This window comes from Pongo abelii, chromosome 10 (genome assembly GCF_028885655.2).
Source record: "Pongo abelii isolate AG06213 chromosome 10, NHGRI_mPonAbe1-v2.0_pri, whole genome shotgun sequence".
In the NCBI taxonomy this organism is placed as follows: Eukaryota; Metazoa; Chordata; class Mammalia; order Primates; family Hominidae; genus Pongo; species Pongo abelii.
In genome coordinates, this window is record NC_071995.2 from 54,983,216 (window position 1) to 55,007,310 (window position 24,095).

Genomic DNA, 24,095 nt, shown 5'->3' on the forward strand with positions numbered 1-24,095 from the left:
AGTTCAAGACCAGCATGGCCAACATGGTGAAACCCCATCTCTACTTAAAAAATACAAAAACTTAGCCAGGCATGGTGGTGGGGGCCTGTAATCCCAGCTACCCAGGAGGCTGAGGCAGGGAGAATTGCTTTAACCCAGGAGGCAGAGGTTACAGTGAGCCAAGATCCCGCCACTGCACTCCAGCCTGGGTGACAGAGTGAAACTCCATCTCAAAAAACAAAACAAATAATAATAATAATGATAATAAATAGGCAGGGTGCAGTGGCTCATGCCTGTAATCCCAGCACTTTGGGAGGCTGAGGCGGGCAGATCATTTGACATCAGGAGTTCAAGACCAGCCTGGCCAATGTGGTGAAACCCCGTCTCTACTAAAACTACAAAAATTTTCAGGGTGTGGTGGCAGGTGCCTGTAATCCCAGCTACTCGGGAGGCTGAGGCAGGAGAATCACTTGAACCCGGGAAGCAGAGATTGCAGTGAGCCGAGATCATGCCACTGCACTCCAGCCTGGGCAACAGGAAGAGACTGTCTCAAAAAATAATAATAATAATTAATAAATGAGATGAAAAAAGACAGGTACAGAGTTAATATGAATATTACAAAGGATTCCCAGAGCAAAGAAGGTAGCCAATACATAAAATGAAAGGTACCAGACTCCTATGGTAGAAGCTGGGCCTAGACATAATTGAAGTTTTTATTCAATACACATAATGCTCACTACAGCCCTACTCTCTCTTCCACCCTATACAGAGCTCTTGGTAGGGATCCCATAGCTGGAGCCATAGGTCTTCTCCCCATCCCAATGGACAAACAAAAGAGATACTTTATGCCATAAAAAAACAAAAGAACTAAAGTATAATCAGAGTAGTTCCTTGGGCCAAGAATAACCTGTATTTTGCTTTTCTATGAGACAGCGTGGTAGTAAAACCTGCTGCTCCTGCAAGAATACCCCTTAGAGATTTTGCATCCTGGGAAATCATCCAGTCCGAGGATGAAAGTAGACCAGTACAGACTCAGGACAGGAAGGGGTGGCTAAGAAAAAAAGGGAAATCAGTGGCATGCAAAACCATCTCATTAGAAAGATCAAACTGAGGAGTTAATTGCTGATTACCTGAAAACAAGAAATCCAAACAAGAAAATAATGTTCATTAAGAAAGACCACGATGTATCTATAAAACTTTTATTAAAATTGGAATTAGAAACTATACCAAAAACTTTAAAAATACATTAAGACATTGTTCTTTTTTCTTACAGAAAAGAGGGTGAAAATAAGACCCATGGCAAAGAGCCATCCCTGATGTTTGTTCCTTTCAAACATTCATGAACATTTAAATAAAATTACAAATATTTAAATAACCCTAAGGTATTACCCACAGGCTAAAACTTGCCAGTAATTCTTTAGCCCTGCTATTTCAATATCAATTCCACAAACATGGAAAATTATGGTAACTGCAGGCTGTAACAGTTTCTAATATTCACATTACCAACTATTTGTTATGTTGTCATAAGAATGTGCTCATGCTATAGGCAAATTCAGAGGTGATTTCACCATTTTCAAATTATCATCAAGAGTGTGAAAGAGGAAGATGACACACATGTGGGGTGGTATGGAAATCCAAAGCCCCACATTTTGGGAGTCTGTGACCACTCCCATCCGCCACTAAAGCTACGAGTTGGTGTTGGCATGAATCTGCTTTGTTTAGTCCCAGCAGGCTCTGGCTCGTGTCACATAAGGCACCAACATCCTTTTCAAGGTAGTAACCATCTAGAATCAACTCAATTGTAACCTGAATTCGTAAGCTTAAGTCACCAAAAGACATCACTGGGTCATAATTATATAGGTTCCCCTAAAAAAATTAAAAAAAAATCAATTTCTGCTATGTAGAAACAGAAACAAAAGGTTTAGGTGCCTTTGCCTTGTGCAATGGATATTTCATGTTTATTAATTGGTTTCAGTTAATATGTAATATGAAGGCATGATAAATGTGTCAAACTGTTCTCTTGTTTCAGATACAATTCTTGGCATTTCAATATAGGTTATTATCTCATATGTCAGACTTGGGTCCAGAGAATACTAGAAGGACATTTAATTTCCTTTCCTCCTACTTCCTTTCACTACTCAATTCAAAGAAAAGTTATGAGTACACAGCTAGGAACCATTTTTACGTAGGCATCCATCTGAGCCCATCTTGTTTTTTTTTCTAAAACAACAAAAAGACTAAGGACAATTACATAATGTATTCCCAAGCCTTTTATGGATATCAGGGCCTGGGGGGACTATCTGGCCTATTTGGGTTCTTTCATTCACCAAAATTCTATTTTACATGCCAAGGGTTAAAGGGAACACCATCAGTCAAGAGATGGCTGGGCCCTAGAATGGAATCTATTAGCATAAAATGGAACAGTGGGACCCAAAGGGCTATCAGCAAAATTCCCTTTGTAACAGACGTAAAAATCATGAATTTGAGGGGAAAAATAAACTAGTTTTGGTGGGATGCAGTGGCTAACAGGAATTACTTATTAGAAGGTAATGAAGTTGCTAAATTTTCCTTGTTTTTGATCCCTGTGTTCTATTGGTCTCTTGAAGCAATCTGAGTGGGAAAGGAAAGTGAAAGAAATGTTTTATGCCAGCTGCCTCTTGTATTTCCATTAATGGGAGTCACTACATTAATGCTCTACATAATTTGGTCAGACTGATGAGAGGCAATAGATTTCCAATGCTGATGAGATCCAGAGCCCTGGAGCCCATTTATGGCTTGACATTCACCCAGCAAGATGCTGACGTGGCAGCAAACATGGCTCCAATGTCCAGCTTACCTCATAGTTATCCCTTCAATCCTTCTTGACGAGATTGGTCTGAGAGATGAGACTGTACTGAAATCACAAGAGCTATAACTGCCAGAGAAAAATTAAATGGGGTCTTCAAGTAGTGACTGAGCCAGTAAACTAAGTGGCCAAGAGGGAAACAAGAGCAGCTCCTAAAGAAGGTTGAAGTCAAGCAATCTCCGGGTACACAGAGGATCTGAAGCATCTGGGCAGAGCCACAGGCAGGCAGGGCAAGGACACACAGCACACCAGAGCAGCACCGTCCTTCACTGTCTGAGAGCAGCTCTCAGGCTGCAGAACCAATTGCCATCTCCACTGCCTACAGCTCAGGTTTCCAACTACCAAATAGGGAGTAAAAAACAGTTTGATTTTACTCACCTCAAATCTAAACACGGTGGAAAAAAAACTGGTCTAGAGATGGAAACTATATTTCATGGGGGTTTATTAAACAGAGAAAGAGGAGAATCTTTCACAATTTCACAGTGCTTTCTCATTGAAATAAAGACATGATCAGGAAAAGTCACCCTTATAGGCAAGCTATCACCTCCCTAAGTAGGGGAGGCACCAAAATCTCCAGAGAATCCTGAGACCACTTGCACAAGCTGAATTATTTTTTAAAATAAACTTATGCTTAAATATGCTAGGTCTGTTTCTATAAATAAGGTAAAAAAAATAGTATATTTCAGAAGTTTTAATAGTTCTTTGTAGAGAGAGAACATTTTACCATGTACATAATTCACAAGGGTATAAAGGTTTCCCAATGTAAAGTTCCTTTTACCCTTCAACTGTAACCCATAGCATCTGCCCAAATACTGCTCATTTTTCACTTTCTACTATATGTCTCTTTCCTGCCAAATGAGGTAGTTGTCACTTTAGGACAGTTTCAGGCTCTGGAAAACACTGGTAGAAATAATCAACTGCTCAACTGGAGGGCAGTCTCAGAGCTGACCCTTTGGAAGTCTGCAATGGAGCTAGGCCTTTCAAAATTACCACACTAAATGGCTGGTCTAAAGGAGTCATTACGGCTTTTTAAAAAATCATCTGCCTTTTTCCATGATCATGGTGAGCCAGTAAGTCTGGTGCTGTGCTCTTGCCATGACCATCTATCTTCCTGGCTAAGGTAATTACAGATTTTTCCAGGGTATGAGGGTGAAGACCACAAAGAAAAAGAACCAAGTAAATGACAGACACTTGAGAATTTGCTTCCTCACAGATGACACTGCTGGTTTATAAGGGGTACTTAGCAATGGCAAAAGAATCTGAAACTAATGCTACTGCAATAACAGGCAGCATACATCTCAGGTCAGAAACGCAATCATAAATAAGTGTAAGTTCATGGAAACTTGACAGCTGAATGAGCACCCAGAGGCATGAAGATAACCTGGAGCCTATTTCCTGGCAATGCAAATTGTGGCTGCTGCATAACTACAAATTGTGTATCAAGAAACTACATAGTTTCAAGGCTTAAAAATTACCCAGATTTGGGGGAGTATGGGTGGTGAGAAAAGGCTGAAAGGAATGGACAGAACATGTAGACAAAGGAAGGGAAAGGAAAAGGAGACAGTTTCTTGATTTCATAGAAACTGAAAGATACACGACCCAATGACAGGAAAAATGGAGAACTTGTAAAAAGCATCCAAATCCCGTAAACAAGATGACTTCTCCTAGCTAGCAGGAATAATGCTAATCTGAACATACATAGTTCACAGGTAAGGGAACTGACCCTTCCTGAAAGGGCAAAGGCAGGGCAAGGAAGAATGGGAAGAGAAGAATACGAATGTTTAAGATGGAATTGAAAGCTGAATATAATGAAAAGCCCAATACACCTCACCTGCAGAAGAGCCTACAGGCATGTTCCTAAAGGCAAATAGGACTTTCTATCATATGTATGAGAACTAAATTAAAGCTTAAAACAGCAGCTCCTGGGGCTTTAATGGATAATCCATATTAATAAATATGTAGGGGCCTCGGGGGTGTGTCACTCTGGAGCACTTGCTGGTTCTAGAACATGAGTTTGTTACGTTTTTTAAAAGACACCCATTTAAAAAATAAAACAATAAAAATCTATTTTCCTCCCAAAACAGTTAAATCAATAATTATTCTAAAGTCACTGAAATAAAAGCTGGAGTGAAGGAGGCTCAGATTTGTGGATTTCTCTCTGGAAGTTGCATCCTATAGTCTAAAAGCATTCCTGCACTTAACAACAAGTCTTACTTTGGAGAGCCAACCAGTGACAGAAATGCCATGATTGAATCAACTTTCAAAAAGGAGCTAGAATGCCATGCTAGCTGTGGCCATCCAATTTCTCTGGGAACAAAAAAGTGGGCTGTTAGCTTAACCAGTGGGAAGTGAACTACCCAGCATTCACTACTTTATCCACTCTCCTTCCTCAGGGATCCCATAGAGACCTCCCATTTCCAAAGGGAGGCCTTTTTAGGCCTCTTATTTCAGTGGGAGAATTTCTACCCTATCTATCTCATTCTGTTTCAAAGGATTGAAAGCAATTGCACAACACATGCAACATGGACCAAGGCATCAAGCCAGTCCACATAAAGATAACTGACCACTACCTAGGTTAGAAAGTTGTTTTGTGTGATAGCAGGACACCGAGAATATGAGTCCTCCTCCTCAGAGGATGCTTCCTCATAGATTTCATCCTGGGCAATAATGCTCCCTAATCCATACTCCTGCTCATGGACAGAAACTTCATTTGGCGTGAGGTGGGAAGAGCCTTCCACAAAGTCAGCAAATCTGGAAAAGAGAAGATAATAGTCTTTAGAAATATGTCTTCTGTCCTGTCTGGTCTTCTTTCAAAATAAGAACAAATTAAAGCCCTCGATATGCTCACAACTCAAATTATATTGAGCCTAGCCAACATCCTTGTCCTTACTCTGGCAGGTAAGTAGACTAAAGCATGAAGTTAAGGAGAAAAGGAAAGCTGGGATCATAGGCCAATACCCCTGCAACTCCATCCTGCTTAATAAGCACTTGCCTATCCTTTCTAATTATGAAAGTGCCAAGGTTCCTTTAGTCATCTGTAATCCTGATAAGAGAAGATTAAGGGGCATTACACAGTTATTCAGGTTTATGGCCCTATAAACTTTATGCCATCATGATTCCAAATTGAAGCTTCACGTACTCATTGGTACATTTGCCTCCAACTAAAAAGTGGGTGGGGGGAACCCTACCAACTCAGAGAGCAATGCAAAACTTTCAGAAGGGAAACTTAATATGGTACTAGAGTCTTCCCATCTTAATGCTACAATCAAAGCTAGAGTAGATAGTTCCCTGAGGAAACAGGTTACTGCTTAATGTGTGATTATATATCCACTTTTCTCTTGACTACTTGAAGATTAACAGGAAAACAAAGGTCACAAGTGCACGATTCTCTAGAAGTATGATCTCTGGTAGAACTCAAGGTCACAATTACCCTGATAGATGCTTGGTATATCTGGCCGAGTTTACCTTTTTGGAGACTGGATTCGAGAAACAGTCTTCCAAGCAGAGCAGTCTGGACTGTTACAAAATTCTCGGAGCTCCTCTAAAGCCTTTCGGGTTTCTACCTCTCCTTGTATCCGATATTCTTCTTCTGTCAGGAGACGAGGGGGGACAGGCTTTTCTGCTGCCTTACACACCTTTCTGTGCTCACCAAAATAACATTATGAATCATTAATCAGTAATCTACATCCATCCTTACTTCTAGCTCCCTTCAGTGGGCCAAGCATACAGCAGACAGCCTGAACATTAAGAGTCATCACTCCTAAAAATTCCATAGACATCTTTAGTTATAATGAACTCCTGATATATTAGACTATGAGTGACAATTCATAGGCGACAGAGCGAGACTCCATCTCAAAAAAAAGTGATATAATTTGCACCACCTTGTGGTAACAGGAACACATGACATTTTACTAGACCTTTTTATTTTATATAAAATGACTAGAATAAAAATATAAAAATGCCTATAGAAAGTAAAAAATTATTTATAGTCAATATTATTCACTAATGTGAACAAACTCACTTTATTTTCCAATAAATGATAAAATACTTACTTATTTTCTAGTAGATGGGAAAATAACAAGAAAATCATGGTATAAGATTGTGGTCCTAGCCGGGCACAGTGGCTCACGCCTATAATCCCAGCACTTTGGGAGGCCAAGACAGGCAGATCACCTGAGGTCAGGAGTTGGAGATCAACCTGACCAACATGGAGAAACCCCGTCTCTACTAAAAACACAAAATTAGCCGGGCATGGTGGTGCATACTTTTAATCCCAGCTATTCAGGAGGCTGAGGCAGGACAATCGCTTGAACCGGGGAGGCAGAGGTTGCAGTGAGCCGAGATCATGCCATTGCACTCCAGCCTGGGCAACAAGAGCAAAACTCCATCTCAAAAAAAAAAAAAAAAAAAAGGCCGGGCAAGGTGGCTCACACCTGTAATCCCAGCACCTTGGGAGGCTAAGGCGGGCAGATCACAAGGTCGAGATTGAGACCATCCTGGCCAACATAGTAAAACGCCATCTCTACTATAAAAATGCGAAAATTAGCTGGGCATGGTGGCATGTGCCTGTAACCCCAGCTACTCAGGAGGCTGAGGCAGGAGAATCGCTTAAACCCGGGAGGCAGAGGTTGCAGTGAGCCGAGATCGCGCCACTGCACTCCAGCCTGGTGACAGCAAGACTCCATCTCAAAAAAAAAAAAAAAAAGACTGTGGTCCAATAACTTGGTTTCCCAAACTGAAAGCATCACCTTGACTATCTATAATAGACAACTTCAGGACCTAGTAACATTCCATATTTATTATGCAAGGTGACAAAACATGCTACGAATTACATCTTAAAATAAGACTAAGACCTCCAGAGCAATCTGAAAGCCACTGAGAAATAGTCTGAAATGGGCTGGGTGAGGTGGCTCATGCCTATAATCCTAGCACTTTGGGAGGCTAAGGTGGGCAAATCACCTGAGATCAGGAGTTTGAGACCACTCTGGCCAACATGGTGAAACCACATCTCTATTAAAAATACAAAAATTAGCGAGGCATGGTGGTGCCCACCCGTCGTCCCAACTACTCGGGAGGCTGAGGCAGAAGAATCACTCGAACCTGGCAGGTGGAGGCTGCAGTGAGCCGAGATCACGCCACTGTGCTCCAGCCTGGGTGACAGAGCAAGACTCTGTCTCAAAAAAAAAAAAAAAAAAAAAAAAATTCTGAACCCAGGAGACCTCAATGAGCATACAGTAAAAAAGTGATACAATTTGTGGCGGGGCACGGTGGCTCACGTCTGTAATCCCAGCACTTTGTAATCCGAGCACTTTGGGAGCTCCTCAGCACTTTAGGAACTCCTGACATTTGAGATCAGGAGTTCGAGACCAGCCTGGTCAACAGGGGGAACCCTACTAAAAATATAAAAATTAGCTGGGTGTGGTGGCGCATGCCTGTAATCCCAGCTACTCAGGAGGCTGAGGCAGGAGAATCGTTTGAACCTGGGAGGTGGAGGTTACAGTGAGCCGAGATCACGCCACTGCACTCCAGCCTGGGCGACAGAGCGAGACTCCATCTCAAAAAAAAAGTGATATAATTTGCACCACCTTGTGGTAACAGGAACACATGACATTTTGCTAGACATTTTATATAAAATGACTAGAATAAAAATATAAAAATTCCTATAGAAAGTAAAAAAAAAATAGACTCGGGAAGGAACAAAAGTGGAAGTACAATACAATGACTTTTCATTAACAAAGAAGCTCCCAAGTCAACACCTCTGTATCCTCTTGCTACAACTGCATCCCACACTGTACCTGTCAATATTAAGTTACATTGCCTTTCAGTCACCTGTAGGTGATGTACAGCCACTGAATAGGGTATTCCAAGTTCTTAGTACAAAGAGCAATGATGATAATGGCAAGGGCAATATGTGGTATCTGGATGCCAGAATACATGAAACACAGGCCCATCAGCTGCAAGGTCCAGGTCAGCAGGTTGATACTTCGTTCATTCTCCAAGGGCCCATACTTGTAACATACTGCAAAACTCATGAATCCAACTGTGAGGATATAACCTATGAGAAGAGTTATCAGAAGACATTCTTTTTCATCTATACTTCGTAAAAATAATTTGTGTGGGAAGCAGTAGTTAATTTACTATATAGCACCAATTGAACCAGGAAATCAGATTTTTACTTAATTTTTCACACTTTTTTCTTAGAATACATTTCTCTAAGTTTCTATCCTTTCTGCTGTCCCAAATTTATTTGGTTCAAACAGAACATTAAAGCTACATGTTGAACAACCCTGAAATAGACTATTTTAAAAAACCAATATATGGAAATCCAGATTAATCACCCCTCAAAGGATAAATCAAAGGTTACTATCTATATGACCAAGGATTTTTACTTTGTAAATAAAATCTACAGAAGTTCATTCAGAAATGAAGGAGAAAAAAATTAACTGCAGAGTCCTTTACTTAAGGTCCCCAAGTATATTTAAAATATGATTCCATTAATAAAGTCAACTTATAGCTTTTCAGAAAGATGTTTATTGTGTAAAGAAAGGTATATTTATAAATACCACTAAATGAACATCTTCTCCTTAACAGCACCATTCTAATTTAAGAGAAAGTGATAATTGTAGAGGGGTTAGAAATAAGTGAAAAACTATGATTTTTAAAAGTTTAAAAAAATGACATGAACTATTAAATCCCATAAGCAGGCAAAATCTTTTCATGATCAAATTAACTGAAACAGCCTATAAACGTACAAAAGGAAAGCAAAACCGACAACACTTACTTAAAAGATACTGCCAGTAACACCTCCAGATCTCTTGTAAATTTTTAAAAACTAGTTGAATGAGGTACAGAGAAAAAGACCAGCCTCCCACCAGGATGACGTAAATGGGACTTTTCTAAGACAGAGAGTAGAAGTGAAAGCAAAGTTACAACAGGTTTTCCATACATAAAAGAAGCAAAATGGAACTATGATTTTTTTTTAAAAAAATTCAACCTACTCAAAATGCACAAAAAACACTTCTCTTAAAAAGGCGTCCTTTATACTTAAAATGGTACAGTCTGCAACGAACACTGGGAAGATGAGATGCTAAATAACTTAAAAGCCTGGCTATATAATTAAAAAACAGGAAGCAGACTTAAATCCCCCTCTGAGCACAGGATTTTATATAAAAAGAAAGAATTTGTAATCAGGCTCCAAGTTTCGTCGTGGAAAGTACCTTTCTGAATCAAGGAGAGTAGGATATTGACTCATCAGCCATTGATACACATTTTCAGTTTTCTAAGATTACCCAGGAAAACAGTCCTTCAGCTATCCAAATTCATTCTAGCTGCACATGAAGATTCTGATACTTACCTTAGGCATAAACTTAGATAGTATAAAAATGATGATTAGTAGAGAGGCCACAATTCCCACACTCATCCCAGTAGAGTAGTAGAAAATTTGACTTCTGCAGAAAAAAAATGTATTTCATGACCATATATATATATTTCATACATAGCACTGTTGAAACTAGGACAACTAACCCAGCCGAAAGATTTTAAAAGGTACGAGATTAGAGCAGTACAAGCATACATCAGAGACATTTCAAATTTGGTTCCAGACCACTGCAATAAACCAAATATTGCAATCGCAATAAGTAAGTCACACAAATTTGTTGGTTTCCCAGTGCATATAAAAATTGTTTACACTATATTATAGTGTATTAAGTGTACAACAGCATTATGTCTTAAAAATATATATTCCTTAATTAAAAATACTTTGCTAAAACCTGCTAAAGATCATCTACGCCTTCAGTGAGTCATTTTTTTTGCTGGTGGAGGGTCTCACTTCCATGTTGATGGCTGTTGACTGATGAAGGCGGTGGTTTCTGAAGGCTGGAGTGGCTGTGGCAATTTCTTAAAATACAATGAAGTTTGCTGCATTGACTCATCCTTTCAATGAAGATTTCTCTAAAGCATGCAATACTGTCTGATAGCATTTTACCACAACTTCTTTCAAAATTGGAGTCAATCCTCCAACAGCATTAACCCTTAACAAGAGGATCACCCCTCCTTTGAAGCTAGGCACTGACTTCTCTCTCGCTATCAAACTCCTCAATGGCATCTTCTTCTAGTATAAGGCTATTTTGCTACATTGAGGAGCTCTTTAATTGTAGCCACTTTCAACAATGACGTTAGCTAGATCTTCTGAATAACTTGCTACAGCTTCTATATCAGTGCTTGGTTCATCTTTTTTTTTTTTTTTTTTTGAGACAAGGTCTCACTCTGTTGCCCAAGCTGGGGTGCAATGGCGTGATCATGGCTCACTGCAGCCTTGATCTACTGGGCCCAGGTGATTCTACCACCTCAGCCTCCCGAGTAGCTGGTACCATGACTGGCTTTTTTGTATTTTTTGTAAAGGCAGGGTTTCACCATGTTGCTCAGGCTGGTCTCAAACTCCCTGGGCTCAAGTGATCTGCCCGCTTCGGCCTCCCAAAGTGCTGGGACTACAGGCCTGAGCCACCACGCCCAGCCTACCTTGCACTTTTATGTAATAAGACAGCTTCTTTCCTTAAATCTCATGAACCAAGAACCTTCACTAGCTGTAAACTTTTCTTCTGAGGCTTCCTCACCTCTCACCCTTCACAGAATTGAAGACAGTGTCTTGCTCTGGATCAGGCTTTAGCTTTAAAAAAGTTGTATCTGGCCGGGCGTGGTGGCTCAAGCCTGTAATCCCAGCACTTTGGGAGGCCAAGACAGGCGGATCACAAGGTCCAGAGATCGAGACCATCCTGGTTAACACGGTGAAAACCTGTCTCTACTAAAAATACAAAAAAATTAGCCGGGTGTGGTGGCGGGCGCCTGTATTCCCAGCTACTGGGGAGGCTGAGGCAGGAGAATGGCATGAACCCAGGAGGCAGAGCTTGCAGTGAGCCGAGATCGCGCCACTGCACTCCAGCCTGGGCAACAGAGCGAGACTCTGTCTCAAGCAAACAAGCAAACAAACAAAAAAAAGTTGTATCTGGCTTAATCTTCTCAACAGCCAACTAAAACTCTCTCCATATCAGCAATAAGGCTTTCACTTTCTTATCACTTGTGTGTTCCCTGGAGTAGCACTTTTAATTTCCTTCAAGAACTTTCCCTTTGCATTCACAACTTGGCTAACTGCTCAGGACAAGAGGTCTAGCTTTCGGTCTATCTTGGCTTTTGCTGTTCTCACTAAGCATAATCAGAGAGATGTATGACTCTTCCTTTCACCTGAAGACTCACAATCTACTCTAGGGTTATTAATTGGCCTAGTTTCAATATTGCTGTTTCTCAGGGAATAGGGAGGCCCAAGAAGAAGGGAGACGGGCATAACCAATTGGTTGAGTTGTTAGAACACCCATGACATTTATCGATGAAGTTCACTGTCTAATATGGTTTGGCTGTGTCCCCACCCAAATCTCATCTTGAATTGTAGCTCTCATCATTCCCATGTGTTGTAGGAGGGAACTGGTAGGAGATAATTGAATCATGGGGGCAGTTTCCCTCATACTGTTCTCATGGTAGTCAATAAGTCTCATGAGATCTGATGGTTTTATAAGGGGTTTCCACTTTCACTTGGCTCTCATTCTCTCTTGCCTGCCGCCATGTAAGATGTGCCTTTTGCATTCTGCCATGATTGTGAGGCCTCCCCAGCCACCAGGAACTGAGTCCATTAAACTTCTTTTTCTTTATAAATTACCCAGTCTCGGGTATCTTTATCAACAGTATGAAAATGAACTAATAGGCTGGGCGCAGTGGCTCACGCCTATAATCCCAGCACTTTGGGAGGCTGAGGCAGGCGGATCATGAGGTCAGGAGATCAAGACCATCCTGGCTAACATGGTGAAACCCGTCTCTACTAAAAATACAAAAAATTAGCTGCACGTGGTGGCAGGTGCCTGTAGTCCCAGCTACTCAGGAGGCCGAGGCAAGAGAATGGCATGAACCCGGGAGGTGGAGCTTGCAGTGAGCCGAGATCGTGCCACTACACTCCAGCCTGGGCGACAAAGCGAGACTCTGTCTCAAAAAAAAAAAAAAGAAAATGAACGAATATACTGTCTTACATGGACATGTGGTGCCCCAAAATAATTGCAACAGCAGCATCAAAGATCACTGATTATGGATCACCATAACAGTTATAATCGTATGAAAAAGTTTGAAATATTATAAGAATTACTAAAATGTGACACAGAGACCCCAAATGAGCACATGCTATTGGGAAAATGGTGTGATAGACTTGCTTGACCCAGGGTTGCCACGAACCTTCAATTTGGAAAGAAATGCACTATCTGTGAACCACAAAAAAGTGAAGTACAATAAAGTGACGTGTGCCTACATTTGCCCAAAACTTGAGGTCAGAGAACTGTAGAGACTGATGCTATGTAGTTACTGCCAGATTATGAAGATTAGGATTAAAGGGCTTCCCTCATATATTTCCCAATAATCAGCCTTTACATAGTGTCCTATTCACATCCCCATCATCTCTCCCAACCTGAAAATTATTATTATTTTTGAGACAGGGCCTCACTCTGTCACCCAGGCTGGAGTGCAGTGGTGTAATCACGGATCACTGCAGCCTCAACCTCCTGGGCTCAAGTGATCCTCCTACCTCAGACTCCCAAGTAGCTGGGACTACTGGCACACACAACTATGCCTGGCTAATTTTTGTATTTTTTTGTAGAGGCAGGGTCTCACTATGTTGCCTAGGCTGGTCTCAAACTCTTGGGCTCAAGTCATCCTCCCCCTTCAGCCTCCCAAAGTGCTAGGATTACAGGTGTGAGCCACCACAACCAGCCCCCTATTCCAGATTTTTTCTACCAGTTATTCCTCCCTGTTTCTCTCAGCATCCCCAAAATAAGGAACAACTTCCAGCAACCCCACTCCAGCCCAACTTCAAACTCCAATTGTTAATCTTTCATTCACTACTCCACAAATACTTTTTACTTGTATACAAACTTAATGTTGATTTTACCTTCATTCAATGTTTATTTAGTTACCTATATATTTTCTTCATATTTGTACATGTCAGTCTCACCTGTCTTAACTAGTAGGTTCCTAAAGGAAGAAATGAATAAACACTTTATTTTATTTTTTTTTTAAACAGGGTCTCCCTCTGTGGCCCAGGCTGGAGTGCAGTGGTGTGATCTTGGCTCACTGCAACCTCCATCTCCAGGCTCAAGCGGTTCTCGTGCCTTAGCCTCTCGAGTAACTGGGATCACAGGCACATACCACCACGCCCAGCTAATTTTTGTATAGACAGGGTTTTGCCATGTTGCCCAGGCTGAGCTGTTGATATTTGTTTCTTTTTTTTTGAGACAGAGTCTCGCTCTGTTGCCCAGGCTGGAGCACAGTGGCACGATCTCGGCTCACTGCAAGCTCCACCTCCTGGGTTCACGCCATTCTCCTGCCTCAGCCTCATGAGTAGCTGGGACTACAGGCGCCCGCCACCATGCCCGGCTAATTTTTTTTGCATTTTCAGTAGAGATGGGGTTTCACCGTGTTAGCCAGGATGGTCTTGATCTCCTGACCTCATGATCCGCCAGCCTTGGCCTTCCAAGGTGCTGGGATTACAGACGTGAGCCACCGCGCCCAGCCGCTATTTGTCTCTTTATGTCTGAACAAGATGAAACTTATCAACCCATAGACCTGTAAAGATGACACCTTAACACATTACTTCTAGCAATAGAAAGGGTGATGATGTTCCATTTCATTGTATTGGCTAACTCCTATCAACCTAATGATGGGCCAACTTAATGTGGGAATTTCATTATTGTCAATATTGTTCAAATAAGAAAAAACAAAAATCATAATACACATTAAATATATTTTTTTAAATATCCAAGCAGGCAATGGCCAAGCCATAAAGGTCCTGGAAATGGGAATAGCAGTACTTAATAGTTATTATAAAACCCAAGCAGGATAGGTATGAGCGGTGTCATTCTGCACACTAGCCTTGGAACCTACCTGCTCAGCAAGTCTCCACAAAAAAATAGCATAAGTCCAAGAAGGAAAACAAGAAAGAGTTTGGGATCAAATCCTGAAATAAATAAAGATTTTTGCTTAATAAGGGAACAAAACTGCTTAAGGCATTATAGAATAAAAGACAACGTTGGCACTATTGGTCAGCTACAGTAAAAATAAATGCAAACAGCCCACCTAAAAAGCATTTAAATTTCACCTAAAGCCTGGGCACCCTTCCAATGTATAATTAGGTCTCTGTCTAACCTGTATTTGCCTGAAGATCTTATTTTTATTTTGGCTACCTATGCTAAGGTTAAAAGAAACTCAAGCTTCGTTTTGGACAAAGCTAGACACAGTACCATCAGCAATTCATGCAATCACCCACAAGGGGTCTCTATCACTCTGGCTTTCAAGCTTTAAGTCACTCACAGTCATGGAACTCAGCAGAACTGTGGGTCGTGCCCAGAACTGTGGGTCAGGGCCTTGTGTTATTCTCTAACTGGATGCTTTTCTTGCCCAACAATACCACCTACTTCCCTTTGCTACAGAGCACTGTGCTGGAAAAGCCTACACGCAAATACATCTCACTCAGGACCAGGGGGCCCTAGCAAAGGCCCCTCAGTGGCATACCAGATACTCCCACAGCTTTCACATTCAAGAGCTCTACGGGAGGCCCACAAACAGAACAGGAGCAGAAGGAATCAGTAATTGTAGAAGGAACGTCAAAAAACAAGCCAACCCTACATAACCAAAGAACCCTAGGACAAATGGAAGGGCACAACCTATTTCATACTAAACCTAGAAACATTTCTACTACTTACAACATCCCAGGACCCTGTGTAGTAACCAAGGGGAAACAAAGTCAGAGAGAATTCAACAGGATCCATCTCCCCTGAAACTTTCTCAGTCATCTTCAGAAAAGAGAAAACTTCTCCCAGTTCCACTGAATAAGTTTTAAACTGCGGTGATCTTCATCTTTATTTATGGTTCCACGAATAATCTTTTTATTTGTGAATGATTAATATTCAATTTTACCTTTCTTCAATTTTTATTAACCATTCACGTCTTTACATGTAGGCATGTACACATCAGACAGTTACCTTTGTCTAGAAGTGTCCAGAAGGTAGAACACGTCTATCTGATTTACTCTGAGAGTATTTGGCATACATGCTCAGGGCCATTAGCAGCACATTGTAATTAGGAATAAAGGTCTTCACAGTTCCAGGTAAGGAGGTACTCAGAATTTCCTGAGGTGGAGTTTCAATTCTAGGCCTGTCTGATAGGGGTGAAGTCTCCATGAACTGTTTGGAGCAGTGGTATACTCAGGGTCATAATCAGAACCCAACTGGAGCTGTCTTAGGCTGACTTCTCAGTCTCACTAACTATACCCTTCAGAACTCTGTCCTTATCACTACAGAATCCATCAGAAAAACAGAGGTGAGACTTACTCCGGATCACAATGACACTGTACTTGGTGTCCTTCTCTATAATCTCAACTTTGAGGCAGGTTTTTGTGCTGTATAGACCCACGTTAACATAGGTGTCATTCAATTTCTCTTTCAAAAAGGAGGAAAAAAAGTTCCAGATACTAAACTGCTCTAGCTCCTTCAGTTTCTGCTCATTCTCCACCTGGGTGACTCGAACCAATTTGGAACTATTTACTCGGATCTGTAACACAAATAAAATCAGGATGAGAAAAAAGGAAGTAGGAATTTTAATTTTTCACAAATACAGTTTTTTTAAAAACCCTCAGAGTAAACAACCAAATCAGTAATGGTGCCAGTTTTCCACAAAGTTTATCAGAAATATAGAAATACGTGGCTAAAACATAATTGGGCAAATAACACTGCACATGTTACAGAGAGACAGCTGTTAGAATACCTTCTTGTTAACACGATCTGAATCTACTATTAGGGCAGAACATAGAGGGAAAAGACTTCCAAACTGAAAGAGTTACCAATACAGCTATTTATTAGAGATCACACAAAGCAAAGGTCTATAATATTAAGAAAATTGCCAGGCATAAACTGCCCCAGAAAACTAAAAATGTTTTCCATAATGACAGGCTGAGTTCAATCCATTGTCACAAGCCACTGATTATGAGTAAATGTTGGTTATAATGTGCCCCAGATGGAGTATCACTTTTTTATCAGATAATTTTTTTTTTTTTTTTTTTGAGATGGGAGTCTCGCTCTGTCGCCCAAGCTGGAGTGCAGTGACATGACCTCAGCTCACTGCAACCACCACCTCCTGGGTTCAAGCGATTCTTCTGCCTCAGCCTCCTGAGTAGCTGGGACTACAGGGTGCGCCCCACCATGCCCAGTTAATTTTTGTATTTTTAGTAGAGACGGGGTTTCACCATATTGGCCAGGCTGGTCTCGAACTCCTGACCTCAAGTGATTCGCCCGCCTCAGCCTCCCAAAATGCTGAGATTACAGGCATGAGCCACTGCGCCCGGCTTATCAGACATTTTTTTTAAAGAATTTTTTTAAAAAATCCACAAGTTGGCTGGGCACGGCCCCCAGCTACTCAGGAGGCAGAGGTTGCAGGGAGCCGAGGTTGTGCCACTGCACTCCAGCCTGGGTGACTGAGCGAGACTCCGTCTCAAAAAAAAAAAAAAAAATCCACAAGTCCACCCTTATGTTTTTGATGTGAACAACAAATGTCCTTATCAGTAACTATGCTTATAACAACTACGACATTTCTGAAAGGACCTATTTTGTTCAATCACTGTTACACTGTTACAGCCAGACATTCCTGTTTGCCAGGCGACTTAACAGTGTTATGAAATAAATGAGACCAAAGTAATTCTTCAGCTCGGGCGTTTATGAAATATCCCATATAGAATCAGAATAGGAACAGTGGGGCAAAAGAGTTTACATCCCGACAGGCACATAACAGTTTCCAGCCCAAAGAAGGCATAAGGCCTTCAAAAAGAAAGAGGAGGGCTGGGTGCGATAGCTCATGCCTATAAACCCAACACCTTGGGAGGCCGAGGTGGGCAGATCACCTGAGGGCAGGAGTTTCAGACCAGCCTTGCCAACATGATGAAACCCCATCTCTACAAAAAATACAAAAAAATTGGCCAGGTGTGGTGGTGTATGCCTGTAATTCCAGCTGCTTGGGAGGCTGAGGCAGAAGAATCGCTTGAACCCGGGAGGCGGAGATTGCAGTGAGCCAAGATGGTGCCACTGCACTCCAGCCTGGGCAACAGAGGGAGACTCTAACTCAAAAAATAAAAAATAAAAATAAAAAAGGAAAGAGGGGTGTGTGGGTGTGCACACACACATACTGCAAAATGAAGGACAAGAAAACAAAGCAGTTTCTTTGGGAAAAGGAGGGAGGAGGAAAGAAGTTTACCTTAGAATACCGTAATCTACTTGAGGGAGTAGAGAGGAATACAAAGTAGGCATAAATGCTTATTGATGAAAACACAACTCAGGATAATCTCAACTCTAACAAGATTGTTAACAACATTTTTTTTAAGTATGTGAAGGGGAGGAAAGTGTCAAAATACTCACTAATCACCAACGGACAGAAATTTACAGAAGCTGCCCCTGCCAGAGGATTCCAAGTTATTACCTGTATCCGTGTCCATATATCATGCCATTTTGGGATAAGCACATTCGTGTAACAGAATTGTTGGCTGGCACGCTTTTCACAAACTTGGGATTCCTGAAGCATGACCACATTTACATCAATTTCAGCTTTATGCAAAGAAAGGAAACAAGAATTAAACATAACAAGCTAATAACTATAACTCATTTCATGAAAAAGATTACACTAACCACTTTCCTAAACTTTGGGTTAAAACATTAGCCAGACTGAGAAATAAGAAAAAAAACTGAGAAGAAAGAAGAACTAAGGCAGAATCTTATTTCTGTTGTTTAATTATTTAAATATTACACAGTCATTCAGTCAGACAAGTAATAATAAAAACTACTATTAAGTATCTTTTTTTTTTTTTTTTTTGAGACAGAGTCTCGCTCTTTCGCCCAGACCGGACTGCAGTGGCGCTATCTCGGCTCACTGCAAGCTCCGCCTCCCAGGTTCACGCCATTCTCCTGCCTCAGCCTCCCGAGTAGCTGGGAGTACAGGCGCCCGCCACCGCGCCTGGCTAATTTTTTTTTTGTATTAAGTATCTATTAAGACAGTATGCTGCCAGGCGTGGTGGCTCATGCCTGTAATCCCAGCACTTTGGGAGGCCAAGGTAGGCAGATGACCTGAGGTCAGAAGTTTGAGATCAGCCTGACCAATATGGAGAAACCCCCCCGTCTCTACTAAAATACAAAAACATTAGCCAGGTATGGTGGCACATGCCTGTAATCCCAGCTACTCGGGAGGGTGAGACAGGAGAACCGCTTGAACTTGGGAGGCGGAGGTTGTGGTGAGCCGAGATCGCGCCATTGCACACCAGCCTGGGCAAAAAGAGCAAAACTCTGTCTCAAAAAAATAAAAAATAAATACATAAATAAAAAAGACAGTATGCTGTCTCATTTAATGCTCCCAACAATGCTATGAGGTAAGCACTCTCATAATCCCTATTTTATAAATGAGGAACTGATGTTTAAGAAAGATTAAGTAATTTGCTCCAAAATCACACAAGTAGTAAATAGCCTATCTGAGATTCACCCCCAGGTCTGACTACGATCTTAAACACTAGATATACTTCCTGTCCTATAAAGGAATAAAGTAAGCTAAAATACTCCATCTGTTGATTTTCTCTGTCCCTTTCCTGAGTAGAACAGAATTGGCAGGTTTTTTATTTTTATTTTTTATTTTTTTTTGAGACAGGGTGTGGCTCTGCTGCTCAGGCTGGAGTACAGTAATGTGATCATAGCTCATTGCAGCCTCAAACTCTTGGGCTCAAACAATCCTCCCACTTCAGCCTCCCAAGTAGCCAGGACTACAGGTACACACCACCACATCCAGCCAGTTTTTTTTTTTAGAGAGACAAGGTCTTACTATGTTGCCCAGGCTGGTCTTGAACTCCTGGCCTAAAGCAGTCCTCCCACATTGGCCTCCCAAAGCACCCACGGTGACCTCCCAAAGCAGTGGGATTACAGATCTGCCACCACGCCCAGCCAGCATTTTTTTTTTTTTTCAGACAGGGTGTCACTCTGTCACCCAGGCTGGAATACAGTGGTGCGATCTTGGCTCATTGCAACCTCTGCCTCCCAGGTTCCAGTGATTCTCCCACGTCAGCCTCCTGAGTAGCAGGCATTACAGGCATGAAGCACCTCAATTGGCTAACTTTTTTTTTTTTTTTTTTGTATTTTTGTAGTAGAGATGGGGTTTCACCATGTTGGCCAGACTGATCTAGAACTCCTGGCCTCAACTGATCCATCCACCTCAGCCTCCCAAAGTGCTGGGATTACAGGCGTAAGCCACCACGCCCAGCCAGCAATATTTTTAATATATAGTACTTTAGGAGGATACTAAAAGATTTCAAGGTTGTTTCCTTCCAGCTGTTTTGTGTCACTTCAAGTTTTAACAGCAGGCAATGATTACATGTAGTCCCTCTGATTTACCAAAACAGAAGATTCTCCTCTCAATTTGTATTTAATATCAGCTAATTCGAGGTTTAAAAGTGACCACTGTCCAGCCGGGCATGGTGGCTCACACCTGAAATCCCAGCACTTGGGGAGGCCAAAGCAGACGGATCACTTGAGGTCAGGAGTTCAAAACCAGCCTGGCCAACATGGTGAAACCCCGTCTCTACTACAAATACAAAAAAATCAGCTGGGCGTGGTGGCGGGCACCTGTAATCTTAGCTTCTCGGGAGGCTAAGGCAGGAGAATCGCTTGAACCTGGGAGGGGAGACTGCAGTGAGCCGAGATCGTGCCTCTGCACTCCAGCCTGGGTGACAGAGCAAGATTACGTCTCAAAAAAATAAATAAGGGGCTGGGCGCGGTGGCTCACGCCTGTAATCCCACCACTTTGGGAGGCCGAGGCAGGTGGATCACGAGGTCAGCAGATTGAAACCATCCTGGCTAACAAGGTGAAACCCCATCTCTACTAAAAGCACACAAAAAATTAGCTGGGTGTGGTGGCGGGCGCCTGTAGTCCCAGCTACTTGGGAGGCTGAGGCAGGAGAATGGCCTGAACCCGGGAAGTGGAGCTTGCAGTGAGCCAAGATCGCGCCACTGCACTCCAGCCTGGGCGACAGAGCAAGACTCCGTCTCAATATCAATCAATCAATCAATCAATCAATAGTTGGGCCCAGGCGTGGTGGCTCACGCCTGTAGTCCCAGGACTTTGGGAAGCCAAGGTGAGGGGATTGCCTGACCCCAGGAGTTTGAGACCAGCCTGGCCAACATGACGAAACCCCATCTCTACAAAAAAAAATATGGCCAGGCACGGTGGCTCACACCTGTAATCCCAGCACTTTGGGAAGCTGAGGCGGGCAGATCACTTGAGGTCAGGAGTTGGAGACCAGCCTGGCCAACATGGCGAAATCCGACTCCACTAAAAATACAAAAAAATTACCCGGGCATGGTGGCACACACCTGTAATCCCAGCTACTCGAGAGGGTGAGGTAGGAGAATCGCTTGAACCTAGGTAGCCGAGATGGCACCACTGCACTCCAGCCTGGGCAACAGAGCAAGACTCCATCTCAAAAAATTAATAAATAAATAAAAATTTATACACAAAGATGTTCACAAACTTACAACAATGAAAAACTAGAAATACCACAAATATCCAACCAACAGTACAAACCACCAATATCCAACCAAATGTTTAATCCACAAACATTAATAATGATTTTTACCAGGCAGATGGCACGTGCCTGTAGTCCCAGCTACTTGGGGAGACCGAGGTGGGAAGTTACAGTGAGCTATGACTGTGCACTGCACTCTAGCCTGGGTGTCACAGCCAAACCACGTCACTAAAAAATAATAAATGAAGGCCAGGCTTGGTGGCTCACGCCTGTAATCCCAGTACTTTGGGAGGCTGAGGTGGGTGGAACACCTGAGGTCAGGAGTTCGAGACCAACCTAGCCAACATGGTGAAACCCCATCTCTACTAAAAATACAAAATTAGCTGAGTGTGGCTGGGCGTGGTGGCTCACGCCTGTAATCCCAGCACTTTGGGAGGCTGATGTGGGCAGCCAGCCTGGCCAGCCTGGTGAAACCCCGTCTGTACAAAAAATACAAAAAGTTAGCCAGGCATGGTGGCATGCGCCTATAATCCCAGCTACTCGGGAGGCAGAGGGAGAAGTCCTTGAACTCTGGAAGCTGAGGTTGCAGTGAGCCTAGATAGTGCCATTGCACTCCAGCCTGGGCAAGGAGGGCAAAACTCTGTCTCAAAAAAAAAAAAATTAGCCGAGTGTGGTGGCACAGGCCTGTAGTCCCAGCTACTTGGGAGGCTGAGATGGGAGAATGGCTTGAAACAGGAACCGAGATTGCACATCTGCACTCCAGCCTGGGCCAGACAGAGCAAGACTACATCTCGGCGGGGGGGAAAAAAAAGAAAAAAAATTAAATGAAGATATGCCCATACATTGGAATGTAATACAAGTAAGACAACATTTATAAAGAATTTTAAGGCCGGGTGTGGAGGCTCATGCCTGTAATCCCAGCACTTTGGGAGGTCGAGGCGGGCGGATCACGAGGTCAGGAGATCAGGACCATCCTGGCTAACACGGTGAAACCCCGTCTCTACTAAAAATACAAAAAATTAGCCGGGCGTGGTGGTGGGCGCCTGTAGTCCCAGCTACTCGGGAGGCTGAGGCAGGAGAATGGCGTGAACCCGGAAGGCGGAGCCTGCAGTGAGCCGAGATCTGGCCACTGCACTCCAGCCTGGGCGAAAGAGGGAGACTCTGTTTAAAAAAAAAAAAAAAATTAGCCAGGCGTGGTGGCAGGCACGTGTAATCCCAGCTACTCAGGAGGCTGAAGCAGGAGAATCATTTAAACCCAGGAGGCGGAGGTTGCAGTGAGCTGAGATTGCACCACTGCACTCCAGCCTGGGCAACAAGAGCAAAACTCCATCTCAAACAAACAAACAAAAAAACAAAAAAAGAATTTTAAATTACTTGAGAAAATTATTGTACTACAAAATCAAACGAGAAAACTATCTCTGGTAACGACTGGCAGCCTCCAGGGAAGAGAACTAGAGTACTAACTGGATACAAATTATCAATTCATAAAAAATTAAAAACATGTGGAAAAAGATCAGAAGAAAGTGTGCTAAAATAGATTGCTTCTGAATGGATTAACAGTGTGGTTTCTGCCTACTTCTTTATACTTAATTGTACCTTGCCAACTCATCTAAAATAAACATGCATTATTTTGGCCGGTCACGGTGGCTCACGCCTGTAATCCCAGCACTTTGGGAGGCCAAGGCGGATGGATCACGAGGTCAGGAGTTCGAGACCACCCTGGCCAACATGGTGAAACCCCATTTCTACTAAAAATACAAAAATTAGCCGGGCACGGTGGCGGGTGCCTGGAATCCCAGCTACTCCGGAGGCTGAAGCAGGAGAACTGCTTGAACCCAGGAGGCGGAGGTTGCAGTGAGCGAGATCGCACCACTGCACTCCAGCCTGGGTGACAGAACAAGACTCCATTTCGTGGGGCGGGGGGGGGCGGTAAGGAGTCAAGATTTTACAAGAGCATAAGATAGTAGAGATCACTGCATTTCTGTCAACTACATCCGTTCTGCCACCCGTGCCCTGCGTCCTGACAGAGCATACGTTCAGATGGTGTTTGCTGACTTGCCGAATGAATGAGATGGTCCCTTTCCCGCGGCTGCTCTGCCTGCCCAGAATGGTCCCCAGGTTTTCTCGCTTTTAACCAAGAAACTCAAGGCCTCTGCAACGAGGCACAGCCTCCAGGACCGCTTCTCAACGAGTCCAGGCCTCCCTTCCTGTCTCCGCCAAAAGGCTTCAGGCTCCTCCCCACTCTGGAAGCTGCCCCAGCCTGCTCCAGGGCCTAGACCCTCAGTCCCAACGCCCACTAGCCTGCCAAGTTTCTTCCACCACACTATGCCGGCGCCCCTTGGTAGAGCCACCGCCCTTCTGCAGAGTAACGGCCCGCGCCCTCGGGACAATCCCTTTTCCAAAAATAACCCCCTCGGCACCTGCCCCCTTGGCAGCTGCTGCCCGGGCGGTACCTGTGCCGTAGACCAAGCAGCCGGAGAGGATCAAGAGTAGCCGCACTGTCCCACCGCCCCCGACACCCGAGCCCCAGGGCCCGGGACCAACTGCCGGCGAGACCGCCACTTTCATTCCTCCCGCCATGGTTGCCTCAAGCCACCTCCTCCTCACGTGCCTTACCCCAGCAACTAACTCCGAACGGGCAGC

At 43.1% G+C, this 24,095-nt stretch overlaps 1 protein-coding gene across 2 annotated transcripts; it reads right to left on the reverse strand.

Moving 5' to 3' along the window:
* Positions 1 to 1,164: 1,164 nt before the first annotated feature.
* Positions 1,165 to 24,041, reverse strand: NEMP1 (nuclear envelope integral membrane protein 1). 2 transcript variants are annotated; one of them, XM_054526626.2, is made up of 10 exons: positions 23,906 to 24,035; positions 19,112 to 19,209; positions 18,374 to 18,498; positions 16,240 to 16,459; positions 14,795 to 14,867; positions 10,179 to 10,272; positions 9,606 to 9,720; positions 8,654 to 8,879; positions 6,290 to 6,463; positions 1,165 to 5,575 (listed from the first exon to the last, which is right to left on the reverse strand). In XM_054526626.2, the coding sequence occupies exons 3-10, from the start codon at positions 18,473 to 18,475 to the stop codon at positions 5,395 to 5,397; spliced, it is 1,185 nt and encodes a 394-aa protein (XP_054382601.1). In that variant the 5' UTR covers positions 18,476 to 18,498; positions 19,112 to 19,209; positions 23,906 to 24,035; the 3' UTR covers positions 1,165 to 5,394.
* Between the last annotated feature and the right edge of the window lie 54 nt (positions 24,042 to 24,095).